Here is a 17,555-nt window from a genome sequence, read left to right on the forward strand (position 1 = left end):
ATTTTTTTTTTGTCAAAATATCGAAAAGTGCTTCAAATAAAAGTTGTAGGTACTTCTATTTTCTGAAAAAAACGCACGTCAGTTGGGTGGCTAGACCAGAAACTCGGCCAACGTGCGAGAAGGGCAACGCTCGTCTTCACACGACGATATCTCCGAAACCAGAAATCGTATCGGGATGAATCAAACGGCATTTTAAAGAGGAGCCTTTGCTACTTCGAACGGTGGAGGTTTCATCCCTCTATGATCATTTATTGCAAAGATATGGACTATCAAATTTTCGCGTTTCACTCGATGACCAATTGGGTGCTGCCCAAGATTTGAGAGTTCCCAGATTTTAATTAATCGTTAGAAGAAATAAATGTTCTGGACAGGTATAAAAGATACTCAACAAGGGAGACCATCTCTAGAATATATTGCTATATACACACTTTAATAACCAAAAACAAACATTACAGTAATAATATTGTTATTAATATAATATTATGTAATAATAGAATCGTTTATCAATTGTAGTGTAAACACTAAAAATCTTGCTTCTTCTTTTATTGGAAAGAACAATGCATTCGCTCCGCCTCTTTTTTATTAATTAATATTAATCCATGATCGTCGCGAAGCAGCCGCGCTAGCGCCTCGGCGTCGATCGCGACTGAACCAATTACAATATTATGTATTGTATGTACGTATATTTTATAATCGCTCGCGCGGAACACTTTCGCGAGGGATTGCCAAACTAAATTATCGCGGACGCGATCGATAGTTCGTCGCTGTTTTGATCCCGGGGCACCGATTTTCCCGATGCGATCGAGGCCACATTTAAGGGTCGAGGGGAGGGTGGTGGTGGTGGTGGTGGTGGTGGGTTCTCTTTTTCTCGTTTTCGCGGCGGTATTCGGCGAGGTATCGCGAGCGCGGCGAATCGCGACCCTGTCTCGTTTACCTTAGAATAATAAATATTATAGTGCAATATCTAAAAAATCTGTCTTTTTATGCAACTTACACATTCAAATACAGTGTACTCGAAAAATTTACAATCGTTATTGCCCTTACAAACATTAAATCTCTATTCGAGTTGATGGTAAATCCGCGATCCCTCTCTCTGACCGCTAAAAAAGAATGTTTGATTCAAGAATCGTGTCTGAGTACGTGTGGTGAGAATCAAAAAAGAAGTGCAGCTGCTGCTGTAGTGATGCGAAAACTGTCGTGCTTTTATCATCCGTTCTTTGTATTTTTTTTTTTTCCTGTTTCTTTCGTCTTGTTACCTGTACGTATTCGTATGCATGTACGTACGTAAATGCTACGTACATCGACTGTGTGTCTGTCTGCGTGTTTGTGTATACGTGTACGCTTTGTATCTCTCTGCGTAGATCGATCGATGATCTTTTAGAATCACGATCGTGCGTGTACGAATACGGAATTAATATAATAATAGATTTCTCTCTAGCTTATATTTCTCCCGTCCCGTTCTCGATTTCTCGCCAATGTTTCGGCACTTTTTGGTCGTGGTTATGCTGTGCGGGTTATAGTATATCCCTGTATACGATACATAATATACATATTATATTGTATACGTTATAATACGTGTATTATATATTCCGCAATTAATTAATCTGTCGGAACGAGTAAGAGTTTCACATCGTTCGGCAGTCCTAGTCGACGTTCGAGTGTTTTTTTTTATTATTCCCTTTCTTTTAACACTGATAATAAATTACAATTTGCGTGTGCACGTTTTATATATTTTATATACAATCGCTGACGGTACCGAACATGTGAAAAGGTAAAGAACGATAACGTAAAAATGCAGTGGGGTCGCGTGACGATTTTACACGTCGGACATCGTCGTCGATTGATCGCTTGTACGCGCTGCCGTTGCTGATAGGAACAGCAATTAAAGTTCGTTTAAATATACGATCGTCAATTGCTGTTCAACCACGGATTCTATCTTCCGCGAGGAAATCATGTACACCGTCGAAGCAGAACGAAAAATCTTATTACAACGTGTTTAGGTATTAAGTATATTTAATTGATTAAATTATTCGATCATGCTATCAAAACGGAAATGGATCGATTCCTATGATAAGAAAACGTTCTCCGCAGTAGTGGAGAGGAGGGAGTTTTTGAGCAACTGAGGCTTATTAAAGAATTATTGAAGAATAGAACAAAAATCATCGTGACCAACTTTACATCATCCATTGTCTTTTGGTTTCGGATACCTTATGAACTTATGGAAGCTCTCACGATGATCTCTTGTTCCAACATGTAGCAACTAATCAACAACTTATAATTTACGTAAAATCATGACGCTAACGGATAACAGTACAGATTGCTATGAGAGAACATTGTTTCGGAGAATGAGCGCAGTTCGTATCAGTGAATAGATGTTGAAATATGTGCTGAGAGAAATTTATGATTAAATAGATACTACTACGTAGGAAAATGAAAATAATATTCGGGAAGATATGTATTGATCGAACTTAATGAGTCACTGTTCTTCGAGATTCTAGTACGATCGATTACTTTTTTAAAAACTAGACTCGCCTCGTAGGAGAAATTAAATTTTGAAGCATCGAGATAACGATATTACCCTACTTTCTATAGAATATCACCCTATAATACTTTAAACGCTATATCTTTTATGTTCTTTATTATAACGCCAATTTGAGCACACATTTTGTACATAAAATTGTACACTCTTTATTAACTTCCTACTGTAATGTATTGTCTTCTCTTATAAAATTATAACTTCTCAATTCCTCAAGAGTTAATTATTAATTATTATATTACGAATTGTACGTTAATAAAAATAATGTAGTAAAATCTCGAGAAATGTGACTGATCACCGAATCAATCATTTTCCTCTTTCCTTCAGCGTCGTCGAACAGTTCTGAGCATCATAAAAATAATCACAATTTTCAAATATCGATAACTTCCGAACATTAATTAAATACTTGTGTCAATTTTCTCTCAGCACATGCGACTAAAGAATCAAGAGAAGAACACGACGGAGATGGGATGAGGATACTCGCGACCATAAAACGTGAAATCGAAAATCTTCTTCGAATTTCCGACTACGAGAAAAAGAATCGATTACGTCCTTTCGAAAGAGTCTAGTCTCTTGTTCCCATTCAGGTGACTCGAGTTTTTTACGCGGGCTTGCGAAATTGATGATAAACGAAAGTAGGACAATGAACGATTCGAATCGCGGAACAATTGGATAATGGATACAGTGTTAATGCTGGTTATAGTCGATAGCATAGGTAAATAGAATAGCAGTAGCGATAGAATAGTTCTAGGTTTAGGACGCGGCTTGTCTCTCGGAGAAAGAACGGATTATCCCGGATGAAGATTCGGTGGATCTCGGCAGAGCTGTCGGTGACCATGCTCGAGTTAAATACGTAACTTACTCCAGATAAGAGCTGGCCCGTATTCCGAGATCGTCCCGAAGTGGGTGAGCACGTGATTTAGGGGGAGAGATCAGTGGATTTAATTAATGATTCACCGGCTCTTTCGTCTGTAAAACACTTAATACTTTTTGTTCGAGCCGCGAATCAACGTGAATATACCTACACCAAACGAATCGTGGTTTCGAGGTTTAAAAACCGATGGAAATCCGAGTAGGGAACTTGACGCTAACTAGAGTCTGATATGTAGCCCGACTTTTTGGGGTCAGGTCTGGGTCGCTTGTGCATCACGTTCACGGGTCTACGACTCGCATAATCGATCGCACAATCGACCAGCGACGCCGTTCTCTAATAATTAGATTGTTCGAATCGCGCGATTTGGTCTTGCCGTGAATCAAGCACATATAATATACACATATATATATGTATATTAATATATCGCTAGGCGCCGCTGAAAATCTGAATGTCTAAAGCAGACAAAATAATGTTCATCAACGAATGACTTGCAAAGATATGTAACGTCGACTACAAGGTATAATGTATTTCTCTCTCTCTCTCTCTCTCTCTCTCTCTTTCTCTCTCCCTCATTCCCCGTATCTATCTATTTTAATTATATATACCTTTCTTTCTTTTAATATTTATATTTTTATATATATATATATAGATTTATATATATATCGTATTTCTCTCACTCACGCAGTCTCTAGATTTTAAAGCACTCTCACGCTGAGACGATCACATATGAACACTCGCAAGCCTGTCCTACATGTACTAATGACGTAGAATACAGCTATATAAATTATATCTCTTATATGCTTACAAGTAATTGTATATCGTTTATATATACACATATGCCTATATGTATATATAAGTATGTACGTCGTCGGGCCAGGAATAGTATCTCGAAATTACCCACGTTCCAAGTTGCGCACAATTTAATGTTATTTCACAAGCTCGCTCGCGTATGCATAGTTTTATTCGCCTCTCGATCTCTCGATTCGCCGGCTCGACAAAAATTGTTTGCGCCGTTCTCAAGACACTAACTCTCGCCCGGCGTCGTATGCACCGTCAACCTACAGCACGTGTCTTACTTCGTCTTTGCTCATGCTTACTCGCGTTATCCTTACACTCTTAATGAAAACTTTTACGTAAATTCGACCGTACGTATTTACGTATTTGTCTCTCCGTATCGTTCGTTTTAAGGGAGCTTACAAAACTTTTTTACCCTGAAATTGTGTAGTCTTCGATCGATCGGGCCTCCCTGTAACCGATTAGTTTCCACGAAAATTGTCTACTCGATCTTTAATTAAACCCTAGGGCGATACGAAATAACTGGATCCTAAATGTAACGCTCGTAAGCTTCTCGAAATTGATCCATTCAGATTGGCAATTAAAAACAGACTTTGTTCACCGTCTCCCTTTGTACTGTTCACGATTTCACCGAGCTTCCGGTAAAATAAATCGGAGGCTCGTGTACCTGTCGAAAGCTTGACGTGTTAAACGAAATGAACGGTGATGGATTTTATTATATCAAGGATCCGATCAGACCGCCGTGATCGATCGTTAGACGAGTCGACACCGCGACCAAGTACGCAAGGTCTGCTTTCATCCCTATTCCCTGTTCTCGCAAAACTCGCTAGTTTGCACCTGCACATGCGATTACAGTATGCAGCTATATGTGCACATATACATACATTATATTATATCGCAGCAACACGTTTATAAAAAGCGATGCTCCGTTCCGTTGACCAAGCGAAAACACGCTTTGAAAGACGTAGTCCGCGACGTTCCCTCTTTTATTACACATTTCCGTTTTGTGGCACTACGATTTCATTCATCACGATATCTCTCTCTCTCTCTCTTTTTCTCTCACTCTCCTCCCGTACACTCACCATTCTCAACATATTTTTTTTGCTTTTGTATAAATTTTTTACGCTTTTACTTATCTCTCTCTCTCTCGCGTCTCTTATTTAGTTTGTTCATCGTTATACGCACTGCACACTACTACGCTTGCATTTTTTTTTTTCATTTTATTTTCTCACTGCACTTTTTTTCATTTTGTTCTGCTCACGCTTCGTTAATCGCGATTTTTAAAAATTTAAAATACTCGTATTACACGTAAGTATTTATATGACCCTGTTTTCGTAAAGGCTTCCTAACATAAGTCGATATCGGCCGAGGAAGATGAAAAGGAAAGGCGTCGAATATGAAGGAAGAGAAGGAATCAGATCTCGTTCAACTGTGGTTGATCGACAACGCGAACTGGCGTTGGGGTGCGGGTGTGACGTGCGAAGGAAATAGGGGGTGCTTTCTTCGTGTATTTATCGTGTCTCTTCTTCTCTTCACCTTTTCGCGCGGAGCTCGATTCTCGTTCGACACTTTTTTCTGAACGACCGAATGAAAGACCAGCGCGGCTATAATATAAAAAAATAATAAAACATCGACCCTGGATCTTAAGAAACATTCAAATGACTCCTCGACTATATTTCTGGCCTCTTTCGTAAAAATTGATATGCCACGAGTTACAATGAAATATATTCCAAATCATTTTTAATTACTAATCAGACTTCCGGTCTGATTTATCAGACAACGTTGGAAATTCATCGATCGTTTATTTCGCGGTGATCACGAGAAATTTTCGTGCGAGCATCGAAGACGGTGGCGATGAATAAGGAGGAACAGACGGGGGTGTAGGAGTGTAGTATATCAGCTTGGTTCGTTTTAGGGAAGCGTGCTACTTTGTGTTATCACCATTAAGATAACGCGAGACGATCTTTCGAATGGATCGCGAACATCGATGCGAACAATTAAAGCTCTCAACGTTAGAAGGTCGCACTATCGTATTTTTCTGTATATATTATCCGTTTAATCTCTCTGGGCCATTACCTAAAACTGACGTATGCCCGAACTTCCCTCGAAAATGCTTTTCTCGTCTTCCGTTTAGTTGCAACTGATAAAATGTCCCCTCGATAATGCACAAAGACTTTTGTACTCTGCTATCCCATGCAAGTACTTTAATCAATAAAGATCAGATTAATGTATTTCACGTTACGAATAAAGTAACTATAACATAGTGTTAAATTACATAATCCTCGTGGATTTTTATTAATTCACTTTATAAAATGTGCAAGTATAATCTGTTTTGAAAAGCTACAACAAATTATATAAGGAAGACTAATCGTTTGGCACAAATGCTAGAATAACTTGAAGCTCAGGGATTTAAAGTTGTGATTGATCGTAAGAAACTATAACAATCGCACGTGTCTTTATCTACTTCGAGATACTGAAGGACCTGCAACGTGGACATTCCATGCGTTGCAACGAATTTCATTCCTTCGCTCGATGCCGATTTTTTCTGCCATTCCCTAACAAAACTACTTGCAATACGCTTCTACTCCGACTTCTTTCTCGTACAACATAATAAACGATCTACGATATAAACGTACGTATATAAATGAGATCCGGTCATGGATCCAGGAATTACTCTATATGCGCGAACAAAGAAGCATTGAGACACGCCGGCTCTCTTTATTCTCTCTTTCTCTCTCTCTCTCTCTCTCTCGCTAAGTACGTGAACAAAAGGGAACGCGAAAAATCGGCAAGCAAAAGAGCTCGCTACTCGAGGAGAAAACAGCTGCAGCGGTACAATTGTACGTCACTATGTGTGCCCGTGTCCACGCACACACGTATATATGTCTTTACTTGTGTAACGACGATTTGGCACACGTAATTAATCAGTCCGTGATCCTTTTCACCTAAACTTTTCTTGGCACACGGCTCCGTCCGTACGCTGAACAATCTATCCACGACGACCTCTTTCATCTCGTATATGTATGTACGTATGTATGTATATATATCTACGTTGTCAGTCAAAAAATTGAGTAGCCGCTCGAAAAATATATTTAAGCTGAACGTTATATACTGAAAGATAACTGAACACGGTTAGACGTTGCAGTTTATTTACTGACTGAAAATGTTTGAACGACAGCGTATCTCATCTCGTTCGATTCCATTTGTTTTTTGGCACACGTAAAAAGGGGAACAGTTATATTTCTCGCGCATCCGTGCATCACTATTTGATTATTCCCGTTTGCGCTGTTCCTGTCCCTTTTCTCAGTTTCAACTTTCGCCAACCGTGTACCGTGTCGATTCCTCGTTTCTTTACTTCGTGAACGAACGCGCGCCTCAACTATTGTTCTCTCTTGCTTCCACACACGCTCTCTTTCTCTCTCCCGTTTCTATCTTCGCCTCGCTTAATTATCGTTACAGAAAAATATGCCGTCCAGAATCTCCGAGCTTCGTTATATCGTTTAAGAATCGCGCCCGAGTCTCTCTCCACGCGCCCTTCAGACGAGAGAACTAAAAGGTCTTCTTTATTTTAATTCATTTTATTCATTTATTCTTGTCCTTAATTCCGCGCCCCGTCGGAAGTAGGGCGCGTGCGCTTCAATATCCTATAAAAACTAAGTTATTTCTTAGCTGATTGCCTTGCGTTACGGTTAAGGTTGGACACCTGACACGGATCGCCGCGGACCACTCGGTTCAATCCGTTTCTGAACGCCTCGATCCTCCGCTTGATCGACCGGAAATTTCAACCCACCAGCCACTCTTTCATTTTATCTATCGATTATCTGTCCACGTCCCTCTGCACCCTTTGGTCACTTGAAAACGTAAAAGGGTAAATCTTATACCGTTAATTCACCTACCCACAGCGAACGAACTGACGAGGGAATTTATTAATATTCCAAATAATAATAATGATATAATATAAAACATAAACTTTTGATATACCTAATCATTTTGAGCAAACATGATCAATTTTTTTACTCTTCTCCCCGTGATATGTAAAATTACATCGTAATTCTAATTGCAAGCTTTAAGAAAGAAGAAAGGGTAACGCTGTCCGGCTTCGATCGACACGTTCACGATTATTCTCTCGATTTTACCTTGAGCGTTAAAATACCCTCTCGGTTATATAGTAACCTTATGACTTTACAAAAATAATCAATCGATAAAAATTACGATCATTAAAAGCCGTACGAAGCGCGTTCTTCGTACACGATTAAAAAATATTGCACGATATATTCAGTACCTCCTAATCTCAATAACCCTGTTCTAATACAAGAGTCCTATTGTCATTTTAAACACGACTCTTATCTATATTCCAAATTATTCATATAGAATCTTATGACGATTTAAAAAAATTCAAACAGTTCACGCGTCGTCTCTGATCTTCTCAAGGACGTTCTCCGAAGACTATGCTCGTGGGATAGAAATTTCAGCGATACAATTTCTCAATGAATGAAAAAGAGTGATTCCGCGATGATTTCCGGTCAGGGTCCGCGCAGTAAGGATAAGGCCCCTGCACTAACAGATTGCTCTACGCCACAACGATACGTTTTCCTACCGACGTTGACGCGCGCAACGTCCCTCTCGCATTTTGTTCTCGGTTTCAGTTAATTTTGTTCGAGGGCAAACGACGAGACGAATAGAACGCGGCTACTGAAGGTTGGATCCGCGATTAAAATTCTCCTTCTCGATGAACGTACGAAATGTTTGCTACGACACGTCATAGTTTCTCAGATATCAAGCTGCCCGTATTTTGCGCTCGAACATAGCTGGAGGTTAATTCGAATATTCCGACGTGAAAAAAGGGGGCGGGAAGGGGTTGACAGGGTGCGTGTCGCACCACGAACAGACCATTCGACGATTGTCCGATTGTTTCTAGTTGCCTCCGACGGGAGTGCAACGTCGAGATGGTCCTCCAGTTTTCTCTTTATCAAACGTCTAAACTATTTGAGAATCCACGCGCCGATCTTATAACAGTGATTGATCATCAGATAAAATTGATCTTTTGAAAGAATGTTCGATTGATATTTTGAATTCTCCCATAGCCTGAACCTTGAAAGAGATTGAGATTACAGGGGTACAGACTGTTCCAAGTGCCATGGTCTAATGTTTTCCTCTCTTTCCCGAACTTCACTTCCTTCTTCACGCATCACTGGTAAATTTATTCTACCTGCGCTTTCATTGGAGGAAACGAACGTATACTAAAATAGACAAAAAAAATCAGATCCGTCTAGATGTTTGCAGATCTTCAGGGAAATTCATTTCGCCCAGGGAAAACGCGAATTGACACGAGTCGAAGGGCGACCTAATGAGGAAGCAAAGAAATCTCTTTGGCACCTTTCCGTACAAAATGCGTAACGCGATGTAATTTCTCCACGAATCGGACCCCCATTTTATTCGTTACCAACCCTATATGGAACCCTACGGTTCCTCGTTACAAACGAATTAAAGAGAAGTTACGAATTATACGACAGACGATATCTTAGCGACTACTAAACACTACCAAAGAGTCGACTGATTCGAAAATGTATGCTACGCCGGGACAGAAATGTCTAGAGCGATTTTATTAATCGCCGATTTGTCATTTCGATCCGGACGATACGCGCCGAATAAATACACGAGCTTGCTTATCATCGGAGCAGAAGAGAGATTAATTAATTCGTAGCCTAGTCATATGTGTCACCGGATATGTTCCTGGAGTACGTCGGCTTCGATAATGATTTCGCATAAATCACGCAGACACCCAGAGACGATTTATTTTCGCGTTCGGGAAATCATTATCGAAGTTTCATCAGACAGATTGGATTTTGTTCTTTTTTTTTTTTAAAATTCTCGCGTCTTTTTGGTGCGACAGAAGGTCGGCGGACGAGCACGTTTGCGTTTCTGTATTCAAGGACATACAGGGAGAGACTACGAGATTATACCGATTCACCGTTACTCGTATCAAATTTAATATCATCGAAAATTATTGGGGCACTGAAACAGAAACAGCATTTTGCCCCTCCGTTTCGTTGCGACGAAGCGCTTTTCACTCGGCTCACGATCGGAAATAAATGATTGGCTCACGATTTTTGCTAAGGATTAAAATACGAGCTGTTGCTTCTTTTGGAGCTAACCGTCTGCCCGCGTTGTCGAAAGAACGTGGGCACGCGAAACTTGCTCAGAACAAGAGACTTATTTTTGTCAAAAAGAATACTAACATTCTGAACACAACGTCACTTCGCATTGAGCATAAATATTTTATACAACATATTTTAAATAAAATTTCTTTCTCACAGCCTTCTAATAAAATACTTAACTAAAAGACGACACGCACGTAACATCAAATGTTAAAATACATTTAAAAGTACTTGTTCCGCGTCAAGCAAATTTGAAGCGAGTTCACGGTCAGCTTTATAATTATCAAATAAAGCAACAATATTCGTTATTAGCTTACAAAATTAGCTAATTAATTAATTAAGAAAAAAAAGAATCATTCTCTTTTTAAAAGAAATCAGAGCAATCTAATTATTATCGTTTCGATAGGTGAGTAGAGTGAAAAGATCATGGTATGCGTGCGTACATGTACTTTTCTACGTAAACGCGCGCGGCAATCGCCTCTTACTTATTTCTTACCCCTAAGAAACATCCGACTGCTTTAGCTTTACAACTTTTCGAATTGTTTGTATTACACGAACCATCGAGGAGGATTACACGCACGCGCGCACGTACTTCATCCTTGACCCTTCGGAAAACAGAACGTGTTGAAAACCTTTCCTTTAACGTTCCCTTCCCTGTTACTCTATTTGTTCTTAATTCCCTCACGCAACACTATACTTCTTCTTCTTCTTCTCTTCCACATTCACGCATGCACACGCACGAATACATGCATACTCGTGTCATCGAGTTACTACGATGCTCCTGATAATCAACATTTGTTGTCTCTATCCCTCTTTTTTTTTTGTTCTTTTCTCTGTTCGACGTATGTGCCTTAAAAAGTGTCCTTAACTACTTACTAATATAGGTAATCGATTCTAATCACAGCAATTATTTATTGTTGATATACACAATCATACAGCGTACTCTTGCTAACTTTACTCCAGCTTGGATTTTTTTTTTTATTATTCTTTATATTACACGGCGTGTCCCGTTCGAAGTTTCGCATGTATTTATTTCCCAAATTATCGTTGGTTCCAAATGAAACTTCCTATGCGAGACATTCTATGAAACAGGATTTTCATTTGGAACATTCTGTTATGCGAGCTAATTTTTGGAAAATAATTATACACGAAACCTTGAACGGAGACCCCTGTATATAATTCGCGTGCGCATTCCTCGTCTCAAAAATCTAAAATACTCTTTCCTCGCCTTTTCCATCCTAATCTTTCATCAATTTCTCGTGAACTATTCGTCGCACGTACGAACGACGACGCTAATTCCATTGTCCCGTGCTTCAACTATTCCTCTTTCCCCTCTCGCTTTTTCTACGCGATGCGTCGCCTACGTACGTTCAATAATAGAGAGCGAAGGGGCTAACGTTTGCGAATTCTCATTATAATTATTATAGTATGCGTAATTAAAAAAAAAATGAATTCGTACTGGCTCGAAATAATTAACGAACGAAGAGAGAGCGATCCTTTAATAATATCAATATCATAAATAATGTCAACAATAATACAACGTAGAAAGAAACGAACAAACAGATTCCGATTTAACGTGCAGATTCTCGTACACGTTTCTCAGCGATGAGAAATAAAAAACACTCTAATATGAGACCAGGTCTCTACGTATAAATAAGATATTCTCGTGGATATATATATGTATTTTCCTCAAATCTCAGCTAAACGAGTTACCCGTTGTATAACAAAAAAAACGAATAATATATAATAAATAGAAACGTGAAACGCTAATTCGATCGACGATCAATGAAAATGATAAGGGAACGAATAATTCGATAAACAACGACGATTAATATTTACAATTGGGTATGAATTTTGAGCGATCGGAGGGGGGGGGGGCGAAGCTAAATTAGTGATCAATCACAGGGCCGTGTGATGCCGTATTGCACACCTTGTCTCGCGTTCAAGACTTCACAAATAATTCTTGTTCTTTATAATCTCTTAAGTTGCTAAGAAGCCAACAGACTTGGAGGACAACAGCCTAAAAAGATATCCGAAATCTCGCAAAGGTAACGCACCGACGATTTAAGAAGTAGAAGGAAGAACTTGGGGATGCTTTGGCACACATTGGAAGATTCTATCGAGGATGATAGAAGAAGACACTAAATTTACCCTGCGACGAATGAAAGATCTCCGAAAACTTAAAGATTAAAATATCATAAAATTGTCATAGGTAGACAAGAACCTACCTAAGAAGAATAGAAACGAGCTAACGTAGCCGAAGGGAACGAAGAAGAGGATGAAGAAGACGCCGCTCGATCGAAGCTGGGCTCTCAGCTCGCACCTTCTCATCGCTATTTCACCTCCTCTAATTACATTTATTTTTTCCATTTTCTTTAAATCGTATAATAAATATATATATGTACATATATAATATATTGTTATTTATACTCCACGTAATAATTTCATTTGATACTTCAACGGAAGTGCGCATATCATCGTGAGAAGAATATTTTTCCAATCGTTCTATAAACGACCGTAACGCGTTGACGATATTTTCAGAAATTGTCGACGCAGTATACCACACGCCGCTGGAACACGCGTTTTCCTTTCAAAGATTCATCACGCTGTTGTTTCCAGAATTTGAAAAATTTGCAAACCGGGGGAGTTTCATAGTTTTCTCAAAAAATGAAACGTGAAGTAAACGTTCAGCCGAAATTAAAAAAATTAGGACAGCTTCCCCCGTTTTCAATGCCGAAGGCTCGCAAATTGTCATTTCTACTTGTTGTAAAATGAATTTTATTCAAACAGTCGTGAAGACGGTAATTGAAAGATGAAGGAAAGACACGAAACGCGGATAACTGGAGTAATTTTGTTCTGAGACCAGCTGGATTCGACGAGTCGATACTATTCTGATTTCTGACGCGTCAGAACTGCAGCCATTGTATCGTACAGATTCCTAGAATCTTCCTCGGAGGAGTCCTCATTACCGTTTCGAATAGATGGAGGACTCGAGTATACTGAACCTCCTGAAGAATGGTTCACTTTGATCAAAGAGGACAAGAGAACTATTGATCAGAAATCAATTATCGAGTCAAGACTCCTCCGCTTCTATCTCGATTTACAGAGACAACAGAATCTATTACCATAAAAAATATCACTTGAAAGTTGACCGATGGCAGATATCTGGAAACTCCACAAGAATCCCAAGTGATACTTCTTTGCTGCGATTGCACACTGAAGCTTGATCTTCTCCGTTCATTATCATTGACGAATAAAACTCTCAAGTTAAAACGAATTTTCTTTTCCAATTAAAGTGGAAATAAATTCAAGTGTTGAAAGAGAAATTGCTGATGAGTCAAGAAAAAAATAGAGAAATGTCTACGCGAAACGATTCTCTATTTACCGCGAATACTCTTTAAAATCAACGTTTAAAACAGACCTAAATAATTTAAATGTCATCGATTAAAAATAATAATTTCCGAGGTTGAGATCGAACGAATATCCGACGAGAGGTCTCGTCCCTCTCGACTGATTCAACATTTTCAATTAGCTAAAGGGCGCGGAAAGAAACCCATCAGTCTCCAATCCTTAAAATAGTCAGCGGTAGAACAAATTCTAGCAACCGGCCTAATTACACGTTAATATAGTTACTCGGCGTTCTCGTTTCATACATTCATGATTAATAATTATAATAATTCTCTCGTACTATTCTGATCGAAAATATGAAACGTTTTTTTAGAATCAGAATTTCTTTGAATCCTGGGACACGTTTCCATACCCACAAAAAATTTTATCTAATTACAACTTAATCGATTTTTCCGTCTAAAAATTTAGTTTCCGACTATCGGAAGGTAGAAACAATTTTACTGTGCTTGTAGCGAAAGTCCAATTCCCGAACAGGTAGTATGATATTTTCAGTCAGCGTAGTACTCTCCTTCCGCATCTCTCGTACTCTCGTTTTGTTTTTTCTCTCGTTTTTTTAAATATAAAAATGAAAACTAACATATCTTTGGCTTGTTCCCTTTACCAATCGGCAGCAGCCACGGTGTATGTGTGTCTATGTATTACGGGCTGCGGCGTGCATCGTTATTAAACGTTTTTTTTTTTGTTTCTTTTGTTCGTTTAAATATTCTTTTTGTACAATTTTGTACATTCGAGTATATATATAATATATATGTTATAATATATCCGTGTACGCGCGTGCGTGCTTTCTTCGTCTCTACTTGCGTATTTTTTCTTCATTTTTTTTTTTGTTTTTATATCATTATCATGAAGCGCGTGCTCGATTCAACCCTTGCCTCACTTCTCTGCGTCCTACCTTCTCCTTATGTACACCTCTGTGATCCTCTTGTCGAGAGCGCGCGCACGATATTCCCACACGTGTACGCGCGCGTGTGTTTGTTCACGTGTATCTAAATCCGTGACGCGTTATCCACGCGTACTTCCCTCGTTTAACCGTTTACGATAACGTATCTGAATTTCATACATATATTTCTGTGTCTTGTGTGTGTGCACGTGTACAGTGTTGCGTACGTCCTCCCTTTCCCTTCCGATGCGGTATTCCATTTTTCTCGTCCACCTTTGCTTCCCTCGTATATTTGTCTGTACGTGTTATCTATATTCTGTCTGCAATTCTTTTTTTCTTTTTTAATCAACCGTGTGTGGTGTCTGTCTGTGTGTGTAATTGATGCGTGTTAATACGTGTGTGTCGATTAGCAAGCTGGTTGAACACAGTGCGTGGCCCAGCCCCGAGATGCCATTGTGACAGCTTCGCGTGCGTCGCGACGCCCCGCGTCCTTTCGACGACGACAACGACATACGTGTGTGTCTGACCACTTTTAGTGGATCGGTGACTTAACGATGTGGTCCGGTGGGATGAAGTGGTACGCGGGTATCGATAGCCCCGTCGTTTCTTGCGATATCCTGAAACAGAATTGGCCGTCTATGTCAGACCGGATGTGATCCGTGTGGCTGGCGCCGAAGAGGCAACGTTTCCAGTAAATGTGAATTCCTTTTGAACTATACTTGAAGTTACACTGGTTAGAACTAAATATCTGACATATTTAATAATGATAAATTGTTATCGAATAATTAAGTATTAAAGTATCCGAAAATTAATTATGCTGACTAATACTGACAATGAATAAATNAGTTCCAACTATCCAAATTTTAAGGATTGACACCAGTTTTATAGGAATCTGTGTTTCATCCTGGTTGTACATATGCGCGCTTTGAAACAGGAGTCAGTTTTTAAAAGCATGTTCCAATTTGTACGAACTGCGCACAGGCGAATATAAAACACATTTTAATTCTTGTAGGCAGTTTGTTAACTGCGAAGAATAGTTCAGCTGAATTCATGTTCACTACAACTCGGGCCCTTCACGCTCGAACTCGCGAGCCGAGCGAAGGCGACAAAGCGCACCAGTTTGCTCGTTTCCATGCTTTTCAGTGTGTATAAGGAAATTTAACGAGGAAGAAGTTGGAATATACTTGTTGATTGTTATTCTTAAAGAGAGACTACTTCAGTTTTTATTTAGAACGATGTTAAATTATGAATTCATATTTTGTACAATTTTCTACGAAACGCATTTGACGATCTTCCGAGACATTGAATCCAAATATTTGAGTAAAATTACTTTTAAGTGAAAGAATAATACTGCTAAGGAAATATCATAATTTTTCAAAAAGTTTAAACGAATGTATTTCTTAAAACGAGCAATGAACGCGCTTCGTCACCTTTCGCGTTCTTGAGGTAACATGCGGATCTACGGAAAAAGATCCTCGATCATCGAGGTTGCTCTCGGTTTCACCCCACGCGCAGTCTGTTCAAACATCTCCCGCGAACTATCACTTAAAAATCATGGGAACGTCGTCAACATCTCATTGCACGATTTCGCAGGAAATGTTGAAACAGAACTCCGAACGGGTGTACCGAGTCAGCAGCGTCAGATCATTCACGGGCAAATAATTCCCGGCGGGGTTCGGATGATCTGTTCGGTAAAATCGGTTCTGGTTGGCAACTCGTTTCTCCGCGATCGTTAGATAAAAGTGAGAATTGACAGAAAATGTAAGATACACAATATTAAAAAAAAATTAAACAAGTGAAAACAGTAAGAAGACACGGAATAAATTAAAGCAGGTAATCTAAGAATTAAGAATTGAAAGGAAAGAAAATCAATTTGTAAGTGAAATTAATTTAACGAATAGAATAAGATCGAACGATTGCCAAAAAAAAAAACGGTTCGTAAAAATGGGGAGAAGAGTATGTCGATTGATTAACGGGACTACAAAGGAGCGGATGGTGCTTACCAAAGACGGGCAGGAGCCTGGGTCAAGTTGTTTGGATGGATACATCTTCTCTCTCTCTCTCTCCCTCTTTCTCTACATCTCTCTCTGTACGAGTCTCTCCACTCTCTTGATACTTTTTCTTTTTTAAAGTATGTAAATGCACGTACGTACACATAAAACAATGTGTATATACATGTACACTCTGCGTGCCGGTACGTTTGCCATACATAGATTTGCGTGATACTCGCGGATTGCGTTGCAATTGCATCGATTGCAACGATGAATAGTAAATGGAAAAAAACGATGTGCGTGTGAACAGGGCACGCAGCCATGTCTTTCCTTGTAATTTTCTTTTTGAAAAAAAAAGAAAGAAAAAGGATTTGTCGTTCACTATAATTTTTATCGGATGCTACGCTCTTTGATCGTTCCGAGTGCGGATCGAGGTCAAACCGAAACGAAAAAGGAAATTTGGAAATCGAGAGACTTTTATTGCTAACGTAGAGAATTTTTTTTCGGATCGATAAAGCTTGAACACTTTTTCAATAGGAACAGAAATTTTTTTCGATGCTTGATTTAAAACTTTTTACAAAGGCATTAGATAATATTTAACATTCATTGTTTTATCTGTATGAATCTTTTTTCTGATTTTTTCTCATCTCTCGAGTTCCGTGTCGTTCGATTTGGCACGGATCCGAGGCGCAGATTCCACGGAAGAAGGTATGTACGTAACAGAAACAATAAAGTACAGTACACGAGAAACGTGGTCGCGCAAGGTGCTACAGAATTAGTATCTTCTAGGGTGGCTGGATCGATGGAAATGTATAAGTAACGAAAGAGCTACCGCTTATTTTCAGCCATACTGACTATACACACGTCATACTTTTCCTCCCTTCCGAAAAGTAATGCTCATAAGTAAATATTG

The 17,555-nt window shown here is 39.2% G+C and overlaps 1 protein-coding gene across 1 annotated transcript in view; it reads right to left on the bottom strand.

The window, feature by feature from the left end:
- Positions 1-404: 404 nt before the first annotated feature.
- The window catches only part of mub (poly(rC)-binding protein mub), a 164,812-nt gene continuing 147,661 nt past the window's right edge, over positions 405-17,555 (bottom strand). The window contains exon 12 of the mRNA XM_018027351.2: positions 405-15,268. Coding sequence (XP_017882840.1) covers positions 15,184-15,268 — 85 coding nt within the window. The 3' untranslated portion in view covers positions 405-15,183. The remainder of the gene's footprint in view (positions 15,269-17,555) is intronic.

The sequence above is a fragment of the Ceratina calcarata genome, unplaced genomic scaffold, assembly GCF_001652005.2.
Source record: "Ceratina calcarata isolate Rehan_Ccalc_2016 unplaced genomic scaffold, ASM165200v1 scaffold422.2, whole genome shotgun sequence".
Taxonomy (NCBI): Eukaryota; Metazoa; Arthropoda; class Insecta; order Hymenoptera; family Apidae; genus Ceratina; species Ceratina calcarata.